This window comes from Gymnogyps californianus, chromosome 12 (genome assembly GCF_018139145.2).
Source record: "Gymnogyps californianus isolate 813 chromosome 12, ASM1813914v2, whole genome shotgun sequence".
Classification (NCBI taxonomy): Eukaryota; Metazoa; Chordata; class Aves; order Accipitriformes; family Cathartidae; genus Gymnogyps; species Gymnogyps californianus.
In genome coordinates this window covers 22,298,088-22,317,289 of record NC_059482.1, presented here as the reverse complement: position 1 = coordinate 22,317,289, position 19,202 = coordinate 22,298,088, and the positions used below count along the sequence as shown (strand labels likewise).

General features: G+C 61.6%; 1 protein-coding gene across 1 annotated transcript; it reads left to right on the top strand.

The window, feature by feature from the left end:
* Positions 1–1,436: 1,436 nt before the first annotated feature.
* HSD11B2 (hydroxysteroid 11-beta dehydrogenase 2) lies at positions 1,437–18,849 on the top strand. The gene is made up of 5 exons (XM_050904279.1): positions 1,437–1,707; positions 16,643–16,855; positions 17,124–17,309; positions 17,864–18,001; positions 18,488–18,849. Exons 1-5 carry the CDS (start codon positions 1,437–1,439, stop codon positions 18,847–18,849), a joined length of 1,170 nt encoding a protein of 389 aa, XP_050760236.1.
* Positions 18,850–19,202: the final 353 nt, after the last annotated feature.

The window sequence follows — 19,202 nt, the reverse complement described above, 5'->3', positions numbered from 1 at the left end:
GGTGGCCCTGGGGGGAGGCTGTGCCCTGTGCTCCCCTGTCCCATGGGACATGGGTGCTGGTGACACTGGTTCTGGTTCTGGCAGCGGGCAGGGGACCCGTGCTCCTGCCGAGCAGCGCTGAACGCTCTGCTGCTTCCTGCCGGGAAGCTCTGCCCGGCACGGGCACCGAGCCAAGCTGTGCCGGGCCAAAGCAAGCCGAGCTGAGCTGTGCCAAGCCATGCCATGTCAAGCTGAGCTGAACCGAGCTGAGCCGAGTTGAACCAAGCTGAGCTGAGCTGTGCCTAGCTAGGGGGCATGATGTCCCAAGCTGTGCTGAACCAAGCCGAGCTGAGCTGTGCCATAGGTGGCATGACATCTCAAGCCATGCGGAACCAAGTCGAGCCATGCTGAACTGAGTCGAGCTGAGCTGTGCCGAGTTGTGCCGTGCTGTGTCGAGCCATGCTGAACTGAGTTGAGCTGAGCTGAGCTGTGTCTGCTTAGGTGGCATGATGTCCTGAGCCATGCTGGACTGAGCTGAGCCATGCTGTGTCAAGTTGAGCTGTGCCAAGCCGAGTTGTGCTGAGCTGTGCTGTGTCAAGCCGTGCTGAACCGAGCTGAGCCATGCCTACCTAGGTGGCATGACGTCCTAAGCCATGCTGAGCTGAGCCAGGCTGTAGGTGGCATGATGTCCGGAGCTGTGCTGAACTGGGTCGAGCTGAGCCGTGCTGTAGGTGGCACGATGTCCCGAGCCGTGCTGAACTGAGCCGAGCTGAGCCGTGCTGAGCTGAGCCGTGCCTACCGAGGTGGCACGATGTCCCGAGCTGTGCTGAACCGAGCCAAGCTGAGCTGTGCTGAGCCGAGCTGTGCCCGCCTGGGTGGCATCATGTCCCGAGCCGACCTGAGCCATGCCGAAGCGAGCTGAGCTGAATCGCGCCTACCTGGGTGGCACAATGTCCCGCGCTGTGCTGAGCTGAGCCGAGCCAAGCCATGCTGAGCCCAGCTGAGCCGTGCCTACCTAGGTGGCATGACGTCCCGAGCCGTGCTGAACCGAACCGAGCTGAGCCGAGCCGAGCCGGGCCGGGCCGAGTCTTGCCTAGCCGGGCGGCACAACGTCCCGAGCTGAGCTGAGCCGAGCCGAGCCGAGCCGGGCCGAGTCTTGCCTAGCCGGGCGGCACAACGTCCCGAGCCGGGCTGAGCTGAGCCCGGCCGAGCCGAACCGAGCCGAGCCGAGCCGTAGGCACCGCGGTGTCCGCGCCGCCGGCCCCAGCCCCGCTCCCCGCGGTGGGGTGCCGGTGGGGTGCCGGCGGGGTGCCGGCGGTGCCCGGTGCCCCGGTGCGGGCCCGGTCGTCTCCCATTGGCGGGGCGGGAGCGGCCCCGCCCCTTTCCCACCGCCTGGGCGGTTATAAACGGGCTCGGCGGGGCCGGGCGCGGCGGCAGCGGCGGGGCCGGGGCCCGGGATGGAGCCGGGGCTGGAGCGCTGGGCGTACGGCGCTCTGTGGGCGGCGCTGGCCGGCAGCCTGGCGCTGCGGGCGGCTCGGCGGGCCCTGGGGCCGGGCCGGGGGCTGGTGCTGCCCCTGGCGCTGCTGGCCGGGCTGCAGAGCCTGTGCCGCGCCTGCCTGCCGCTGCCCCTGGGGCTCGCCCTGGCCGCCGCCGCCGCCTGCCTGCTGCTGTGGCGGGCATCGCCCCGCAGGCTGCTGCCGGTGGCGGGGAGAGCCGTCCTCGTCACAGGTGAGTGCGGGGACACGGCCTCGACGCCCCGACGGCCCCCGGCGTGGGGTCAGTGGGGAGCGGGCACCGGTGTGGCGAGCGGGGGGTCCCGCCTAGGGTGCCAGCCCGTTGGGCAGGGCGGTGGCATGGCCACCGGGCTTGCCTGCTCGTCCCTCCTCCGCCACGTCCAAAGCAGAACTGGCCGGGTTGGACCCCTGTTTGCCCTTGCCCCGAAGCGAGGAGGCTTTAGGGAGTTGCGTTGGCCCCTGCAAGCAGCATCTCGGCTCGAGGACTCGAGCGTTGACCACCAGTTGCAGAGCGATGCCGGGAGCTGCTTCCTCTGAAAGCCGGGAGATTGGATGGGACATGTGGTGGGGCTGGCGCAGAGCCGGACCGCTGGTTTGGGAGCACCTCGGCTGGCCCGAGGGCTGTCCTCTCCTCCCCTCTGGAGCCATGCTTGTTCTTAGAAAGCTTCTCGTGGCATCTCTAGAGGCTACAACGGAGCCGAGCACCACTGCTTCATCCAGAGCTCTGTCCCGGGAGCCGCTGGGGCCAAATGAGGCTGTTCCCTGTCTTTGCGGGGGCATCCCTGGGAAGTGCTGCTCAGCTGCTGCCTGCCTCCTCTTCGGGCTGCCTGGCACAGAGCTCCTCTGTGGGGAAGGTGGCTCTGCAGGGGATGTGCCGTGCTCCCGGCCCAGGCTTCGTGCAGCTCTGGCTTGGTGGCTGAATCTCTTTAGGATATCTTGGTACGCAAGTGCTTTTCCCCTCTCTTTCCTCCTGGCAGTGGGACTGGAGGAGGATGAAGGTAGCTGGGGCCAGCAGGTGCTTTGCTGTGAGACGATGGCAGCAGACACGGGGTGAAGGGGAAGCGCTGGAGCCAGGGTGCTTGTTGCTGCAGGTGTGCCGGGAGGGTGCTGCTGGCTCCGCATGGATGCAGAGGGGAGGGAAACCCGTGGGCACGACCTTGGCGGTGCTGCCGAGGACGGGAGGCAGCATCCTGGTGGGAATGTCTGGGCTGGGCTTGGAGACCCCCAAGTTGGAGAAGGGGGTTTGTGTGTTTCCTAGAAAATGGGGTCTTGTGATGGGGAGTCTTTGAGAAGGAGAGGTGAGAGCCGGGTCCCCCGTCCAGCTCGAAGGGCTCTGCGGCGCCGGTGGGAAGCGGAGGGAGGCCTCTCCGGAGGAGGAAGCTTGGAGGAGCAAGGCAGGAGATGAATGAATGATTCAACCGAGTGAAGGTCAAAGCCACGGCGGGGCAGGGCTGCCTGGGGAGGACATGTCTGACAGCCATGCGCTCGCAGGTGCCCTGTGGCATGCCAGGTCAAGCCAGCCCTGGCTGTGTGGCATTGCCTGTATAATTAGTGAGTCAGTGGCTGGAACAAGGTGTTCTAGCCCTGGTGCATTGAGGTGACACCTCTACAGCTCTGGTGTGTTTGCTTTCAGCTGTAAATACTTTGTGGTTTTACAGGTTCAAGGCACAGCCTGTGGTGCAGGATTGGTGTTTCCTTACTGCTGCTCCAGCAGGTGCCTGCCAAGGGGCAGATGCGAGGGCTGCTCTGCCTGGGATGGCATCCCTCCCTTGAATATTTGCATAGTAATTAGCCTGATTCTTTTGCGGATTAATTCCAGACACCTCCTGGCAACTGGGTATTGAGTTGCTGCTGGTGTCTCCTGTGGGAGCAGCCAGGGAGGATCAGTGCAGGAGTGAGCTCTTGGAGAAAGGCAGCCTGGCCTTCCTCCTCTTGCCCATGGGAAGCAAAACATGGCAGAGGGAGAAGTGCAGAGTTGGGTGCCTGGGGATGCTGGGCATCAGTGAAGGTGTGTGAGGTTGGGGACAGGGCTTCTGCCATGCTGGGTGTCGTGCTGAACCCCGCAGGTCAACTGAGAAATGCAACGAAGTCCCCTCCTGATGCCTGCCATGGAGCAGCGCAGGTCCCAGCCCAAAAAGCTTTGGGCATCGTTTCCTCTTATATACACTTCTTGGCCGCTGGCTTAATCCTGCGGCAGGGAGTCGCACAGGTTTAGCAATGTTTACCTGGAGCAAGGGAATGTGGCTGCGGTGCTGTTGTATCTCCTGGTCGAGGTGTCCCAGCTCTTCCAGCTGCCCCCTCTCCCAGACTCCCTGGGAACAACCCCAAGTGGAGCTCTGCATGTGATGCTCCAGCCCCATGTGCTGGTCTGCGCATCGCTGGCTAATCAAAACTTAGTTTATGGGAGGGCTTGAAGGAAAACTAACTGTGCAGCTCAGTGGGAAAGTAGCAGAGCAGACGTGGAGCTGCTGCAGAGCAAAGCTGCTGACCCTGTGGTAGCAGCAGGGACTAGAAAGTTGTGGTGTTCCCCATCTGTTGCAGGTTTGCATTTCAGATGTTGCAAATGGGGTTGGGGCTTGGCTGGAGCAGGGATGGGCAGCTGCCTGCTGTGGTTTCCTACAGTGCATCCCCTGGGCTAGCAAAGTAGGTGGCCACTAGTCCCTGCGGTGCTGTGTTTATCTGTGGCTGTGACCTTGGGGCTCTTGCTCTGCATCCCAATGGTCTGGCTTCTCCAGGAGCACGGCTCTGGTGTGTGCAGCCTGGCTGGGGGCAGGGGGTGAGGAAAGTGTTAATCCTGCCTTCCTGGGGAGGTCACAGCTGCTTGCAGTGAGGAGGAGAATGCCCTCCTGTGCAGCTGGGCTGGGAGAGGTCAGCCCTGGGAAGGAGCTCGGGTGGGATGAGGAGGGGAGCGGAGATCAGCTGCTGTGGCCCTGGGGCTGGGAGGGAGACAGCAGCCATCTCCGTGCTGTCCTCAGCCTGCCTGTGAGCCCAAACCTGCCTCGAACTCGAGCCCACGGTCTGGCCCAGGCCAAGCATGGGAACCTGCAGGGATCCCTGCATGCCTGCAGTGTGGGCAGGCTGGGTACAGGCAGCTGCCTGACCCGAGGCTGATCCAGCACTGGCAAGCTGCAAGGTAGCGGATACCCGGCATCCCTCAACACCAGTGTGCAGTCAGGGCACCCCAGGGTGCTGATGCTGGGGGTTGGCACCCATGGGCCAGCGGTGCAGGCGTGTGCTGGCGGCTCACTGGGCGCAGCCTTGTTCCAAGCATCAAACGGCTGGCTTCTGTGTGTGCATGCCCCTTCCTGAGTCTGAAAACGGCGCTATTGGGTGTCCTTAGGTGTGTTGGAGTCCTCTGAGCTGTGTGGGTGAAGAGGAGGGGTGTTGCCTGTATCCCCTATCTCCTCCCTATTGGGAATCGATATAAAAAGCAGTCCAGCCTCTGTAGCCTGTGCAAGGGTGACGGTCTGCGAGAGCAGCCTTGGAGGGAGGTGATGAACTGCCGTTGCTTGGCCTCTCCAGATCCAGGCTGACAGCACTTCATGCAAGGTTTAGTTTTGACCTGGGTCAGTTTAGACGTGAGCCTAGATCATCCTTTGGTCCCTGTGGATGCCTGTAAAATTTGGTGAGTCCACGGAAACTGCCCAACGCAACTGGGTTTAGTGTCTGGAGGTGGCGGAGGGACGGCTGTGCGCAGCCCGGGGCTCCGCTGTGCAGCTGGAGCAGTTGCGAGCCCCTTGCTGTTGTGTCGCTCTGCTGTGTGCGACTGCGTGGGGTGGCTTTTCAGACAGTAGCTAACTGCCTGATTTATGCAGATCCTCAGAAAGGACCGAATGCAAACCAGCCCATAGACCTTGCATACCTGCAGGGTTTTGCCGCAGCAGAGGGAAGTCATGAGTTGTGTAGCAAGGTATTGATTCTTACACTTCAGCTTGGATGAGAAGTTGAAAACAGTGCATCGTTGCTCTGTCTGTAAAGGTTGCACCTGAATTACACAGCTCTGAAATAACCTGAAGCTGTAGGACTGCTGCCTGGGGGAGGTAATTTGGGTCCTCTTGCATCCTCGCTCCTCCTTGGTGTAGCCTACGAAGCCAGGAGGCACCTGCAGACCGGTCTGTCCCCCAACAAATCATCTCTGTGAACAAAACCAGTTGGCAGGTCAGGCTGCTCCAGACCCAAACCTGCCATGTTCTTCTCTCTTGTCCTCCTTCCCCGCTGCAGGGGAAACTCGGTTTTCCTGGTGAGGCTCTCTTGTTACAATTGCATGCCCCATTAACAATCTGAAATGGGTCAGAGCTTCAGATCATGTTCAAGGTTAACAGAGGTTTTGCAACTTGATCGTAGTCAAGCGGAGCTTCAGCGTTTCCCATGGACTCAACAGATGTTGCAGCATCTGGTGACTGCGGCAGGATGGAGTGATTCAATCCAGATGTCGGGACTCTTGCTGTTCTGCCACGAAGGTAAATCACTTTCCTTGGTTAAAGAGCAACATCATTCCTGTCCAGACTTCGATGCTGTCTCTTAGACCCATTTTCCAGCTTAAACTGGGTGATTGAAAGATGTCAGGGGGTCCAGACTTTGGGGCTGTTGAGTAATGCATGCTGGCTCCGGGATGGGCACCTCTGCTCCAGGGCATGGCTGGAGCACCGGCACGGCACGCTCGCAGCCTGTCTTCGGTGCTGAGCCTGCAAGCAGCCTTGCGATGAGTAAAGCTTCATGCGGGGGACACTATAGCTCTCCATAAGCAACTTCCACTCTGCTTCTGGAGCCGGTGAGCCAGCTCAGAGATACTTGGGGTCTTCCCCAGGCTAAGTGCAGGCTGAAAATCAGCTTGTTCCCTGGAATTGCTCTGTTTTTTTCCAGGATCTATTAAAAATTAACAGCAGAGACAACTGCTCCTTCAAGCAGAGGGGTGGGACAGGACCAAAACCAAACACCCCAACTCCAACCCTGGTGTACAAGCAATCCCTTGCATATTTAAAGAAAAAAAAAAAAGCAACATTTAACTCTCTAGTTATGTGTTTCGCTGCCGGTTTCTGGGAGCAGAGCAGAAAACCTGCTTTCTCTGCCTCTCTTTGCAGGGCTGAAGCTCTTCCCCTACTTTGTCAGCAGCCCTCCATGGTTTTAGGATTCTTCTTCCCCTTGCTAGGTTTCTTTAGAAATAGATACCTACCCCTGCTCACCACAGACATGTAGAGAGATACGCTCAGCTTCTTCTCACTTATCTATTAAATAAACACTTTTGAAGCCCGCTAATGACACAGACCTGTTGGGGTGGCTTTTTTAGCACCGTTAACCACAAATGATGAGCACAGCTAATCAGGAGGAAAAGCGCATAGAAGTTGCACACTGTGGGAGAACAGAGTTGGTAGAGAAACCCAAGCTGGCTTGATTAGCGCTCGGGGTTACGTGGGGACATGAGAGCAACAAAGCAGAGGCTTCCCTGCAGAAATGAGATTGTCAGATGGGAACGGATGCTTCGGAAGGAGAGAAGTGTAGGCAGTTGCTGCCCTCTAGTCCAATGAGCAGCACATCTTTTAATGAGGTCTGGGATTGTGTTACCCACCGAGTCTAGCTCCCCTCAAGCCAGGATCTGGTTACAGAAAAGCCGTGCTGCTTTTGCTACCGGTAGCACGGGGGTGGTGGACTTGCCCAGCCCGGGTTTGGCTTGAGTGGGGATGGGGTGGAGGGGGTGTCTTTGAGGTGCCTCCGCTAAGCCTGGGCAAGCATTTGCCTTCTCCCCATAGTCTTCTTTCAGTGCTGGTCCAAAACCCCAGCTGGGGGACCTCTGCTTGCCCAGCTGACCTGTGCAGAAGGAAAGGCTGCAGGGCTTTCATGCCTCTTCACCTCCCGATGTCCCTCCTGCGATCTCAGATCTGAGATACTGCTGTGGAGCCTGCAAGGTGGAAAATGCCCAAGACCATTGCCCTCATGCTGTCAGTGTGTTGCTATAGGTATAGTTTGGGATGTTTGTTTTTTTTTAACCTTGCCCAACATGTGCCTGTAACCTCCTTCTCCGATTCCCCCTGGCTGCTGTGGTACATCCACTGTCTCCAATCCCCGTTCTTCTGTCCCAGCCTGTGCGTGCTTCCACATGTGACATATCACTTCTGCTTCCTTCTCCCCTGGAGACCTGCCAGCCCCTGAGCTTTATCAACTTCCCTGTTGGGAGCTGGCTTCCCTGTCGCACATGGTGCTGTCCCGGGATTTGCTGCCTCTAAGGCTGTAATCTTGAAAAGCAGTTTTCAGCTTTAGAGGCTTTGTGGCGGCGCAGCCTCTTGTTGGGCGGCTGACCCTGGGGAGCCAGATGGTGGGTGCTCCCCAGGCAGGCTGGGGATGGAGAGGAGGGATGGACTGGTGAGCCGAGGTCCTGGAGGAGGTACCTGCCCTGATGTCTTCTGCGGATGCTTTGAATGTCTGGCCTCTTCTTTCAAGCCTTTCTCTGTTTCTTCTGGTGGTGGTGATCTCATGCCGGGTCTCTCGGCTTCCACCAGACATATCCTTGAGCAGATTTGTGATCCCTCCCTACCCTGTTTCTCTGCTCTGGTGGCCGTGCTCTGGTTTGGCATAAACATCACGCCATGCACGTCTGCTCCTCAGACCCTGTCCAATGACACTGTGACCAATGCTTGCTCCTCTCCAGGCTCCTGGTTACCACGTGGGGACAAGCTCTATAACCTGGGGTGTGCAGCCATCCCGTGGTGACTTCTGTCCCCGCTTCAGCTGGTGTGCTGGGCTCTGTCTGCACTGTCCCAAGCTGAAGGGCACGTGTGGGTGCTGCCCTGTGCATCGCCGTTCAGCCTGGGTCAGCACAACTATGTCCAAGCACATCAGCCCAGAGGGCCACCTTCATGTATATTTTGGGGAAAATGCACCAAAATCGTCTTGTGATACTCAAACTCTGACTTTGAAGGGCTGGTGGGAGCTGCAGGTGGAGGGTGAGGAGGGGACAACTTAAATCAGGTACAGAAGGGGCTGGTGTGGCTGGAGGTGGCCATGGGGGTACAGCTCTTAGCCCGGAGGTCTAAACAGCTCGGTGTATTTCAAAAGCTGTCTTAGCTGAAGCTCAGCTGGTGCTCACTCAAGTGTTTTGCTCAGTTTCTAAAAAAACCAAAACAACAAAACCAAACCCTGAGCTCCACATGGATCTGTAAGCCGCAAGGGAAAGTACAGTTGGTGCAACCGCAGAGCCCATTGTGATGTGGGGATGGGCAGGGCTTGCACCCGTTTTTCTGCTTGCCTGGGCTTGTGGCATGTGGTGGGAGTTTATTCTTGTGACAAGGGGAGTGATGAGATGGCACCTTACAAGCGAAGTAGAATTTCATCACCAGAATACCTCTGAACTGATATGACTCCACTGAAACTGCCGGAGCTTTATTGGGGTGCTGCAAACTCTGAGCCGTTTAACATTGTGATCCCTGGGGCTTGCTCTGGAGCGACTGCTTTGGTTGGCACTGCCCCAGCCTGGCTTTGTCCCTGCTGGCACCGCCTGTCCCAGCCCCCTGTGACTTGTCCACCTCCACGGTGCGGTGGGTGGAGTGGCACTCTGTCCTGGGTGGCAGTTCAGGGCTCTTCCACGGCTGACCTGACCCATCACGTGGCCAGAGGTTCTGCTGGTCCTGCGGTGGCTGTGGTGCTTTCCTGTCCTGGCTAGAAATAACCTTCCCTGAGATGTCCCAGGGTGGTGATGGCTCATGGTGGTCCACATAGAAGAGCTGGTCTTCCCTTCTGCTGCTTGTGGATGGCTTAGCCCTGCCTGTAGCAGACCTTAGGCGTGACCTTCTGCCTCTCCTTGCTGGCTCCTGAGGCCTGATGTGTTATCACATGCGAGAGATGGATATGGGGCTTGGCTGGTGTTTCTCCAGCCTGCCGGGATTCCCTGGGGAGCCCTTTTGCAGCCCAGGGATGCTCCCAGAAGGTGCCCCAGCCGTGGCTTTGCTGCCACTACCTTGTTCCCTGGGAGCATCTTCAGTGCCGCATCCCAGCCGTGGCTGGTGGAGCTTTCTGGCTTCCCAGCCTGGCTCCCACCCTGCCTCTCCCTCTCCGAGAGCCCAGGCAGATGTGTTACCGGCGCTGGCTTGGCATCGGCACCGATCCGGTCAAGCCATCTCTGGGCCATGGGTGTCCTTCCCAGCGACAGCTCTTGCTGATGGATGGCTTTCGCGGCTCGCTGGCTCTGTGTTCCCGGTTCGCCGTGTTCCCTCTGAAGGTGATTATTAACCCGGTTATGGCCACAGCTCCTCACAACTTCCTCTTCTCGGGGGGGACATCCATCCATCCCAGATTAGCTCTGATGTACAGGCTGTGCCCTTTCCCAAGCGATGTCTGCGCTGCTGTCTTTTCCCGCTCATCCCTGCCTGTGGGAAGCTCAAATCCTTGACCGTAAGAGTCTGGCCGCTCCTTTCGGGGAGAGGATCTCCTCTTGATGGAGATGGTGGCTGTGGGAAGATGCCGTCCAGCCCCGGGATGCGGCTAGCGGCTGCTTCTAGGAAATTCCTGCACCCTTTTTCTGCGAAACCCCGAAGTGCCGCAGCGTTGCTGGGAGGAGAGGCACTTCCTCCGCCCCACCTGTTTGCGAGCCCTGGGTCGGTCCTCGCCACCAGCAGCATCACTGCCGTGCCGGGGCTGGGTTATCTCCCGGGCTGTCCTGTACCCGCTGCTCCTGCGCCTGAGGAAGACTCCGCTGCTTTTGCATCTGCTGACCCTGCTGGTACAAGCCCTTAGACTGAGCTTAGTGGGTCCGGGTGCCAAGCTGCCCTCCCAAGAGCTTATAACCTGCACCAAGGCTGACTTGTGGATGGATCCTGACCTCCTCGAGCATCTCACCAGGCACTGGCCTCGTGCAGGGGAACGTGGCTGGGCTCATTTCTGTCCTGGCTGCACCAGGGCCCTGTGCAATGTAATGAGCTCCTGGCTTCGTTAGCCCCGCTCATTTGCAAGTAGCATCTGCTGCCTGCAGCTTTGCTGAGGGGGATAAGGCGTCTGGGTGGCTTTTAGTGACAGTGGCGGGGAGGGCTCTGGCTCCCGACGCTGATTTATCGTGCGGCTGCTCTTGTGCCGTTGGGTCCTCAATGCTGACGCACTGGAGCCGGCACCTGCTCCTGAGAAATGGGCTTTAATTCAGGAGCCGTGGGCCCATCCGTGCCAGCCTCGGGGCTCCTCGTCATCTCTGCCCGGCTGCTTCGGGTTGTCTAGGCAGAAAATCAGATTTTCCCCCTTCTCTTCGGTTTGTTAAATGAAAGATATCTTCCCGGGTGGAGGTGATGGCGTGTGAGGCTTCAGAAACACTCGGCTAATCCGTTGTAATTCATACCATCTGGCCCTTGTCCCCGGTGCGGGGAGGGGGTTGGGTCACCCGTGTACCCGGGTGATGGGCATCCCTGGCTCTGCCTTCTGCCGTGGTCCGTGGGCCTCCCTGGTGGGCTGAGGGTCTCCCTGGCCCCCGCCCCAACCCACAGGACCCACTGGAGGGACATGGATGTGGCACTTCATCCCAGGCTGCGGGAGCTGTCAGCACCCCAGCCGGTAATCTCCCTCCGGCTGCCCGTGCCGGCTGTGCCGGGGTCCCTGGGGAGTGACGCGTGCCCCCCGTGGCTCAGGTCCTGCCCAGGGAAGGAGGCTGAGGCTTTGCAGCGATGCCCACCCAGGCTGCTTGAGTGGGGGGCTTGTGCGTTGTCCCCTCGCCGGGGATTTGGGGATGGGATTTGGGTCATCCCTGAAGGCATCTCCCTGGGTTTAATTTATTTTAATTAGGCTCGTGGCTTCCCGAAACCAGGCACTGAGGACCAGCAGCAGCATCACTGGAGCTGCTGCTACCTCCTGCCATGCCGGCCCCATCTGCCAGCACCCGGGCACGGGACCTGCTCCCGGGGGGCTCCATGGGGAGCGGGGACACCCCGCTGCCAGCACGGCACGCTGCCGCGTGAGCCGCCGGCTGGGGTGCAGTTTCCTGTTGATGGTGATGCCACCGGCTGCGGTGGAGTGGGGTGGGGGCTGCCGGTGCCCCTGCCCAGCCCCGCTCCCCCGGCAGGACCTCGGGTGCGGGCAGGCGGCGGGTGATGGCTGGCTGGGGAGGCTGGAACCGGTGGGCGGCCGTGGTGTCTCAGCTGCCGTGGGCACAGGTGCTCGTGCCATCCCTTCCCTCCCCAGCGCCCTGCCAAGAATTTGTTCCCTCTCGCCTGGGGCTGACATCACCCCTTTATCCCTCCTCGCTCCAAACGTGGGTGGCATCTGGGAGGTGTTGGCCGCAGGGCCCTACCCTGCCCACGCGGGCTTTTGCTGGGTGTTTCGTCCTGCCCGGACCTGCCCTCTGCAGGGACTCCCTCCCCGAATCCCTTTTGGGGTGCCCCATCCCCTCCAGTGGCACCGTCTCTGTTTCATCCTGCTCCAGCCGTCCTGCTCGGTACCACCTCACCCTGGGCTTCCTCATCCGTGGGGTCCCCATGGCGCTCCCAAGATGGAGCCGGGATGACCGTCCCTAAGCAGCCGAGCCGGGATCAGTCCCTGCTGTGCCCGCCTGCGCGCCCGGCAGAGCCTCCCCACAGTGCGGCCGGGCTCGACTTCGTCCCGCACCCGGAGGAGCTGGATCCAAGGCAGCGGCAGTGAATCCTGCCGGGGCCAGAAGGCAACACCTCCGAGCAAAATGTCAGCCATGTTTAGCTTGGCATCCCAGGCAGGATTTGAGCTTCAGCCTATGGAAACAAGCAGCTCAGCGTGTTAATCCGCTCGGCCTCGGCACCCCGGCTCTCCTCCAGCTGATGGTGTCCTTGAGCCCCGTGCCGTCCCAGGGCTGGGAGGCTGGTGACAGTGGTGACAGCCCCGTCTTGGTGAGGCGTCTCGGACAGGGTGGTGGGACACGCAGCCCAAAAGCTCTGTGTGGGAGGTGGGATTGATGTGCTGGGATTTAGGGAGCGGTGGCAGGGCTGCGGGGGGCACACGGGGCACCCAGGCGATGGCCTGCAGAGCTGGGGAGGGGGCAATGCTGCTCTGGATGCCCAACCTAGCTGACAAGCTCCCGGCTGCCTCCGGCCTTGGTGAAAGATGCCCACCCTTGTCCTGGGTGCTCCTGAGGCTGCCAGCTGCCCACGCTGCCAGGGCTGGGGGCTGGTCCGTCAGAGAGATGCTCAGTCCTGGGGCAACCCCTCTCCAGCTTCCACACTGAGGTCCCAGGCTGGGGTGGCCATGGATGGAGTAGCTCCCAGGGAGCTGCCGCTGCGCCCAGGCACCCACGGGGTTCTGGGCAGCTTTGCAGCCACACGGGGCTTCTTCAGCCAAGCTGCGCTTCTGACTGCTGAGGTTCTGCAGGTCTGTGCTGGTCCTCTCCCGTCGTGCGTGGCTCAGGGATAAGGATGCTCAGCTTGTGGGGATGCTCGGGGATGAAGATGCATGGCTTGCAGCTCCACAGCTTGGGGATGAGGATGCATGGCCCATGGTTTGGGGATGAGGATGCATGGCCCATGGTTTGGGGATGAGGGTGCAAGGCTCGTGGCTTGGGGATGAGGGTGCAAGGCTCGTGGCTTGGGGATGAGGATGCACAGCTTCTGGCTCAGGGATGAGGATGCACGGCTTGTGGCTCAGGGATGATGCATGGCTTGTGGCTCAGGGATGAGGATGCTCGGCTTGTGGCTCGGGGATGAGGATGCTCGGCTTGTGGCTCGGGGATGAGGATGCACAGCTTGCAGCTCCATGGCTCAGGGATGAGGATTCATGGCTCACAGCTCAGGTGGGGAAGCCACTCCTGCGTTGCATCGGGGTGAGCGCTGCGGAGCTGTGCCACCAGCCCTCCATCACGTACCGTGCCGGCGGTGGGCGCAGGGCCGGGGCGGGGGGGTGGTGGTTGTGGTTTGGCAGCTCCTGAGCAGTAGCCGTGGTATCGCCCATCTCAGCTCCGCTCAGCAGACTGCGGCGTTGATTTTGAGCACGTGTCCGTGCGCGGCGGCCTTGCTGCTGGCTGCAGGAGCAGCGCGAATACCTGAGACGGCAAAAAGCCCGCGCCGTGCCGTGCCTGACTCACCCGAAAGAAACGTGCCCACACCAAACCGGGACTGCGGCTTCAGCCAGCGGCACGTGAACCCAGCCTGGCTCCCGGCAGCAAGGAAGTGCGAGTGGTGCCCACCCCCAACATGGCCAGGCAGCGGAGGCTGCGGGCAGGGTGGCCGGGAGCTGCCAGGCTGGCATAGCTCAGCCCCTCCAGTGGCTCTGCTTTTACCGGCGAGGGGCATCTCTGGGTAGCGGGCACGCGATGCAGCGTGGTCGGTCCTCTTCGCCCTCCCTGAGTGTGTGGGAGGGCACCCCAACGGCGATGCCAGTGGCCAAATCTTTTTGCTTGCTCAAGATAGGTAAAGCCGGGGCTCGTCGTGCCAAAATCCCAGCGGAGGCTGGCGTGCCCCGCTCCTGGGGGAGCCACTGCAGTGGCTGGAGCTTCTGCAAAGTCCCTGGGGAATTGCTGCTGACCCGCTGCTCCGGCAGGCGGCCAGCCAGCCTCTGGAGCGGGCGTTTGCCCCCGCTTGCCGAGCCCGCGGAGCTCTGCCAGATTTTGCAACCCAGGCTCGGGCTCTGCTCCTGCTGCAGCAAAAGCCTCTGGCTGCTGGCCCGGGGCCCGCGGCGGGGATGCGATGGGGGGCTTCAAGCCGCTTTCCCTCCTCCGCCGCGCTCCCTATGCTGGGCTTCTCCTGCGCTCGGTCCGACCGCGGTCCCTCCCGCCGGCACGGATGCAAAACCGGTTGGCAAGTCGGGAGCCGGGGCGGGAGGGGGGGAGCTGGCGCCGGCATCTCCTCGTGATGCAGCATCCTCGGAGGGGCCGCGCAGACTGGCCGGCTCCAGCACTCCCGGCGGGGCCGAGCCAGCGGCGACGGCTGCTCCCATGCCAGCCCCGGCGTGGCCGGCGGCTAGTGTGCTGGTAGCCACGAGGAGCGAGCACGGCCCTGGGCGAACTGGCGTGCTTTGGGGCCACGTGTTATAGTCCCATGGGGTTTAATTGTCCCTCCCTGCGCTCTTGGCCATGCCTGAGCACGGCGGCCGGGAAGCCGAGCAGCGCCAGAGACCTTAAATAACACCAGAGCATCCTCGCTCTCCTGGCCCTGGGCCTCCCGCCAGCCTCCCAGGAGGGGTGTTGGGTTTTTTTGTTGTTTTTTATTTTTTTGTGTGTGTGTGAATAAATTAAAACTTCCGAAACAAACCCTCCGACCGCCCCTCTCCTCTAAGGCAAAACAAACCCTGCCTGGCTCGGGCAGCGCGTGGCCGTGTTTGCTCCCTTCTTGCCAGGCTTGCCCGAAACAAGCCGGCAAACCTGTCTCTCTCGGGTTTTTGAGCTGTTTCCCGGTGTTTTGAGGCTCAGGAGGTGATAGGGAGCTTCGTGTTTGGACTGGAAGCTTTTCTTGCCGGCTGGAGCGGGAGCAGCGCAGGTAATCGTGTCCCAGCGGTGGTGGCAGGCAGGGTGCTGGCTGCGGCACGGTGAGGCCGTGGCCGCGAGCACTTTTATTTTTAAACCTTATCTTTATTGCAGTTTTCTCCTGCCCTGTTGGGGTAGGCGAAATGCACCTTATCTGGCCGGCTGCTGGCAGCACGACCTGTTCCCGAGGCGGGGAGAGGCGGATGTGCCGCGCCAGCAGCCCGCAGCACCTTCGGAATCCCCTGCGGCACCGGGGATGGCGCCAGGGGCGATGCCGGGGGTGATGCCGGGGTGACACTGAGCCGGCCCGGCATGCACCCATGATTGGTGCTGGGTGTTGGGTGGCTCCGCTGGGAAAGGGGGGGTTCCTGCAGCCCCTTCCTGCCAGCTGAACACCTTCAGGGTGTGTTACCGCTCTGGCCTCTGGCCAGGGGCTTTATTATGGGTTTGTGACGCAGCAATAAAGTAAAGCCGAGCTGGGGACCCACCCGCGGATGCCGAGCTGAGGACAGCTTAACTGGCACCCCGAGAGCTGGAGCCGGCAGCATCCTGATCCCAGCCTGGGGGTGCTGGAGTCGGGAGCCGAGGGGGCCAGCCGGTCCCCGTGCCCATCCCGGCGCTGACAGGAAGGGTGCTGGGAGGAGTCTGGGGTCTCATGGGGGCCTGTAGAGTGGGTGGCAGTGCCCGGGGCCACCGTTGCGTCCATCCCGGGGTGGCTCCAGGCGCCGGATGGGGTCCGTTCTCAGGGATGTCCTAAGGAGCACCCAAGGTGCCAAGCAGGAGGGTGCAGGGGCCATGGGCCCTGCAGTGCTCCCCTGTTAATGGTTAATGTGACGGGGCAGTGGTGGTGGCACGGGCTCACCCGAGCTATCAGCGCTGCCATCGGCCCAGGAACAGGCCGTACCTTGCTGCCGCTGTTTGTTTGCATCCGGGCCGCTCCATCCCAGCCACCGGCCCCGCCGCTGCCCCGCAACACCCAGCTCCCACCCAGGCTGTCCCCCGGCCACCCCGACGGTGGCTTTGCAGGTGACGGTGTCACCTGCGGTGCCCCTGCTCGAGCTGAGATGGAAGAGATGAGGCTGGGACCAGGCATGGCAGCACCCAGTGCTCCCCGGCATGGGACATCCCCGTCGGATGCTCCCTTGAAGGATGCGGGGTGGCAGGAGCGGACTGGGATTCCTCTTTTTTTCTCTCCCTTTTTAATCCCCTCGGCACCCCAGCCAGGCGAGGGCGTGCTGTGCCTCTTGGCCACCATTTCTGGAAGGCGAAAAGCATTTGGGGAAAGGCAGCGTCTACCACAGAGCCTTGTGCCAGCTCCGAATGGTGCCCGATTGAGGTTTTGGAGGTTATTTTGGGGGTTGATGGCTCCCACCCCACATCGCTGCAGGGCTCTGGGCTGTCCCGGTGCCTCGCCGTGCCTGCGGTTTTACCTGCACCTCGCATCAGGGAGGCGCTCGGGGCGATGGGGTGCAGATAAGGGAGTGTTTTCTTCCTCCTGCGCGCGTGATAGAGAGAAAACAGCAGCTCCGTGACCTGCGAATGCCCCAGGGCAAGGTCACGTCCCCAGCGGGTCGGGAGCCGGAGTGGGGTGATGAGCCAGGGTGGTCCCGAGGCGGGGGACTAATGCTGGGGCGAGTGGTTTGGTCCCTGGGGTTGGTCCCTGGGGACGGAGAGGCAGAGCTAGGGGGTCCCTGGGGGCTGGGGACAGCCGGCTGGCGGCTGTCACCGGCCACTGCAGGGCTCCTCTTGGTTCTTGCAGGCTGCGACTCAGGCTTCGGGCAGGCGACGGCACAGCACTTGGATGCCATGGGCTTTCGGGTGTTCGCCAGCGTGCTGGACCCGCAGGGGCCCGGCGCCCAGGAGCTGCGCAGGAGCTGCTCGCCGAGGCTGACGCTGCTGCAGATGGACCTGACGAAGCCGGAGGACATCCAGCGCGTCCTGCAGCACGTCCAGGCCCACACCAACAGCACAGGTAGGAGCCCTTGGCACCCCCCCAGGGACTCCACGCAGCTCCCCAGGACCTCAGCTTGCAGCCATCGTGGCAGTGCCAAGCCTCCACGTGCCCCGCACCGTGGGCTGCATCCCTGCGGACACCCGTGCCGACAGCCTCTGCTAACGGGGCTTGTTCCGGGGCATCCCGCAATTCCCTGGCAGGACCCCCATGAGCCAGGGAGCAACTGGGATTCCCAGGGTAGGGGTCTCCCATTCGGGTCACCTCTTTGAGCATCCCATCCCCGCAGGGCTCTGGGGCCTGGTGAACAACGCCGGCTTCAACGACACCATCGCCGACGCCGAGCTCTCGCCGCTGGGCAAGTTTCGCACCTGCATGGAGGTGAACTTCTTCGGCTCGCTGGAGCTCACCAAGGGGCTGCTACCCCTGCTCCGCTCCGCCGGTGGCCGCATCGTCACCGTGAGCAGCCCCGCGGGTAAGCAGCCTGCCTTCAGCATTGCCTGCCAGACCCCTGCCACCCCCAGCCCGGGTGCGGGTCGAGCATCCCCATGGTGCGGCACAGCTCCCACCCGCCCCGGGCACCTCCGCTTCCCCAGCCAGCTGCATCAGACTGGCACCGGGCACCCTAGGATGAGCCGGCGGCATCGCTGAGCCCCACAGCGGGCACCCAGAAATGGGGAGCCATGGGGCTGTATGTGCACCCCGGGGACAGGCAGCCCGGTGGCAGGCAGCGTGGGTAACCCCAGCCCAGCAGCCACGTGCCTCCATCGGGGATGACAACCCCAAGCTTTGGCTGGCCAGGGAGGGAAAACCAGCTTCCTCTTCTCCCCACCTTTTTTTTTTCCCCATTAAAACACATTAATTTGAAGCCAATTCCAGTTGCTTTCTCAGCAAAACAAAACCTAAGCCCTTTCCTTGTGCAGGGGGCCGGGAGCGCAGCCCTACGCAAGCCCTCCCGGTCCCTGCCTGCCCCCGGCCACGCAGGCAGCTGCCCGAGAGCCCGCTCACTCATCTTTTTGCTCCTGCAAGGTGACCTGCCCTTCCCCTGCCTGGCAGCCTACGGGGCCTCGAAGGCAGCCCTCAGCCTGCTCATGGACACCTTCCGCAGCGAGCTCCAGCCCTGGGGCATCAAAGTCAGCCTCGTCCTGCCTGGCTACTACAAAACAGGTAAGAGGGTCGGTGCCCGCTTGCTGCCTGCACCCGCAGGCAAATGGCAGGTACCCTGGGGAGGCAGAAGATGGAGCAATGGCAGGAGCAGCTGGTGGCGCAGGATGCAGCTTCTGAGCGTCCCCGGCCACCTCCCTGGGGATGGTGGCCATCCCGTGGCCTTTGGGCTCCGGTCGGTGAGAGGCACGGTCAGGATCAAGCCCTGCCAGCAGATCCTCTGCCACCGGGGCTGGCCAAACCAGCTCAGCCACGTCTGTGGTAGCACCGTCCCCATTGCAGGCAGGGTCCGAGACCTCTGGTCCAGTCCCGGGCTACCAAGAGCCACTGTGGTGTTCCCACCACGCTTTCCCCGTGGCAGATCTCTTGCCAGGGTTTCAGCAGAACCTTCCCAGGAGGCTGGGAGGGGACTGGGGGCTGCTGGCACCCATGCCACGGGGCCTGGAGGAGGAGAGCCACGCAGCTCACGGGGGGGCCGCATCTTTGCAGGGACGACGTGCGACCCTGCCTTCTGGAACCTGCAGAAGCAGCGGTTGGTGGCCAGCCTGCCCCAGGAGCTGCTGCAGGCCTACGGCGAGGATTACGTGGAGGAGATCAACCGCCAGTTCATCCAGTTCATGAAGGTGGCGGTGGAGGACCTCAGCGCGGTGGTGAACAGCATCACAGATGGGCTTCTGGCTGCCAACCCAGCCGTGCGCTACTACCCAGGGCAGGGCCTTGGGCTCATGTATTTCATACACCGCTACCTGCCCTATTTCGTCCGAGACTTGTTCTTGAAAGGATTCTTCATCAACCCCAAGCTGCCCCGAGCGCTGCGGCGAGAGCACCACGACGACGCGAAGGCGGCCTGACCTCGGCCCGCATGCGGTCGCGGGGCAGGAGCGAGCCTTCTCCCAGGACTTCCAGGCACACCAGCCCCCGAGCGCGTGCGCAGCCGCCGGCGTCGCCCTCCAGCACCGCGGGGGAACAATCAGCACTAGACGTTAAAAACCAAATTGCTTTCCAAAATCAGGCAGATCTATTTTCTATTGTGCGAGAATCAACATTTTCTAGAGACCTTGTTTTTGTATTTTTTCTAACCGTGCATCCTCCAAGGGGGCCACCCCTGCCTGACTCCGCAGCTCTGCACCATGGGCTGGGATGTACCTCGGATGTTTCTCAGCTACCCGACATCTTCCTCACTGCTGTCAGAGCTGCATTTGTC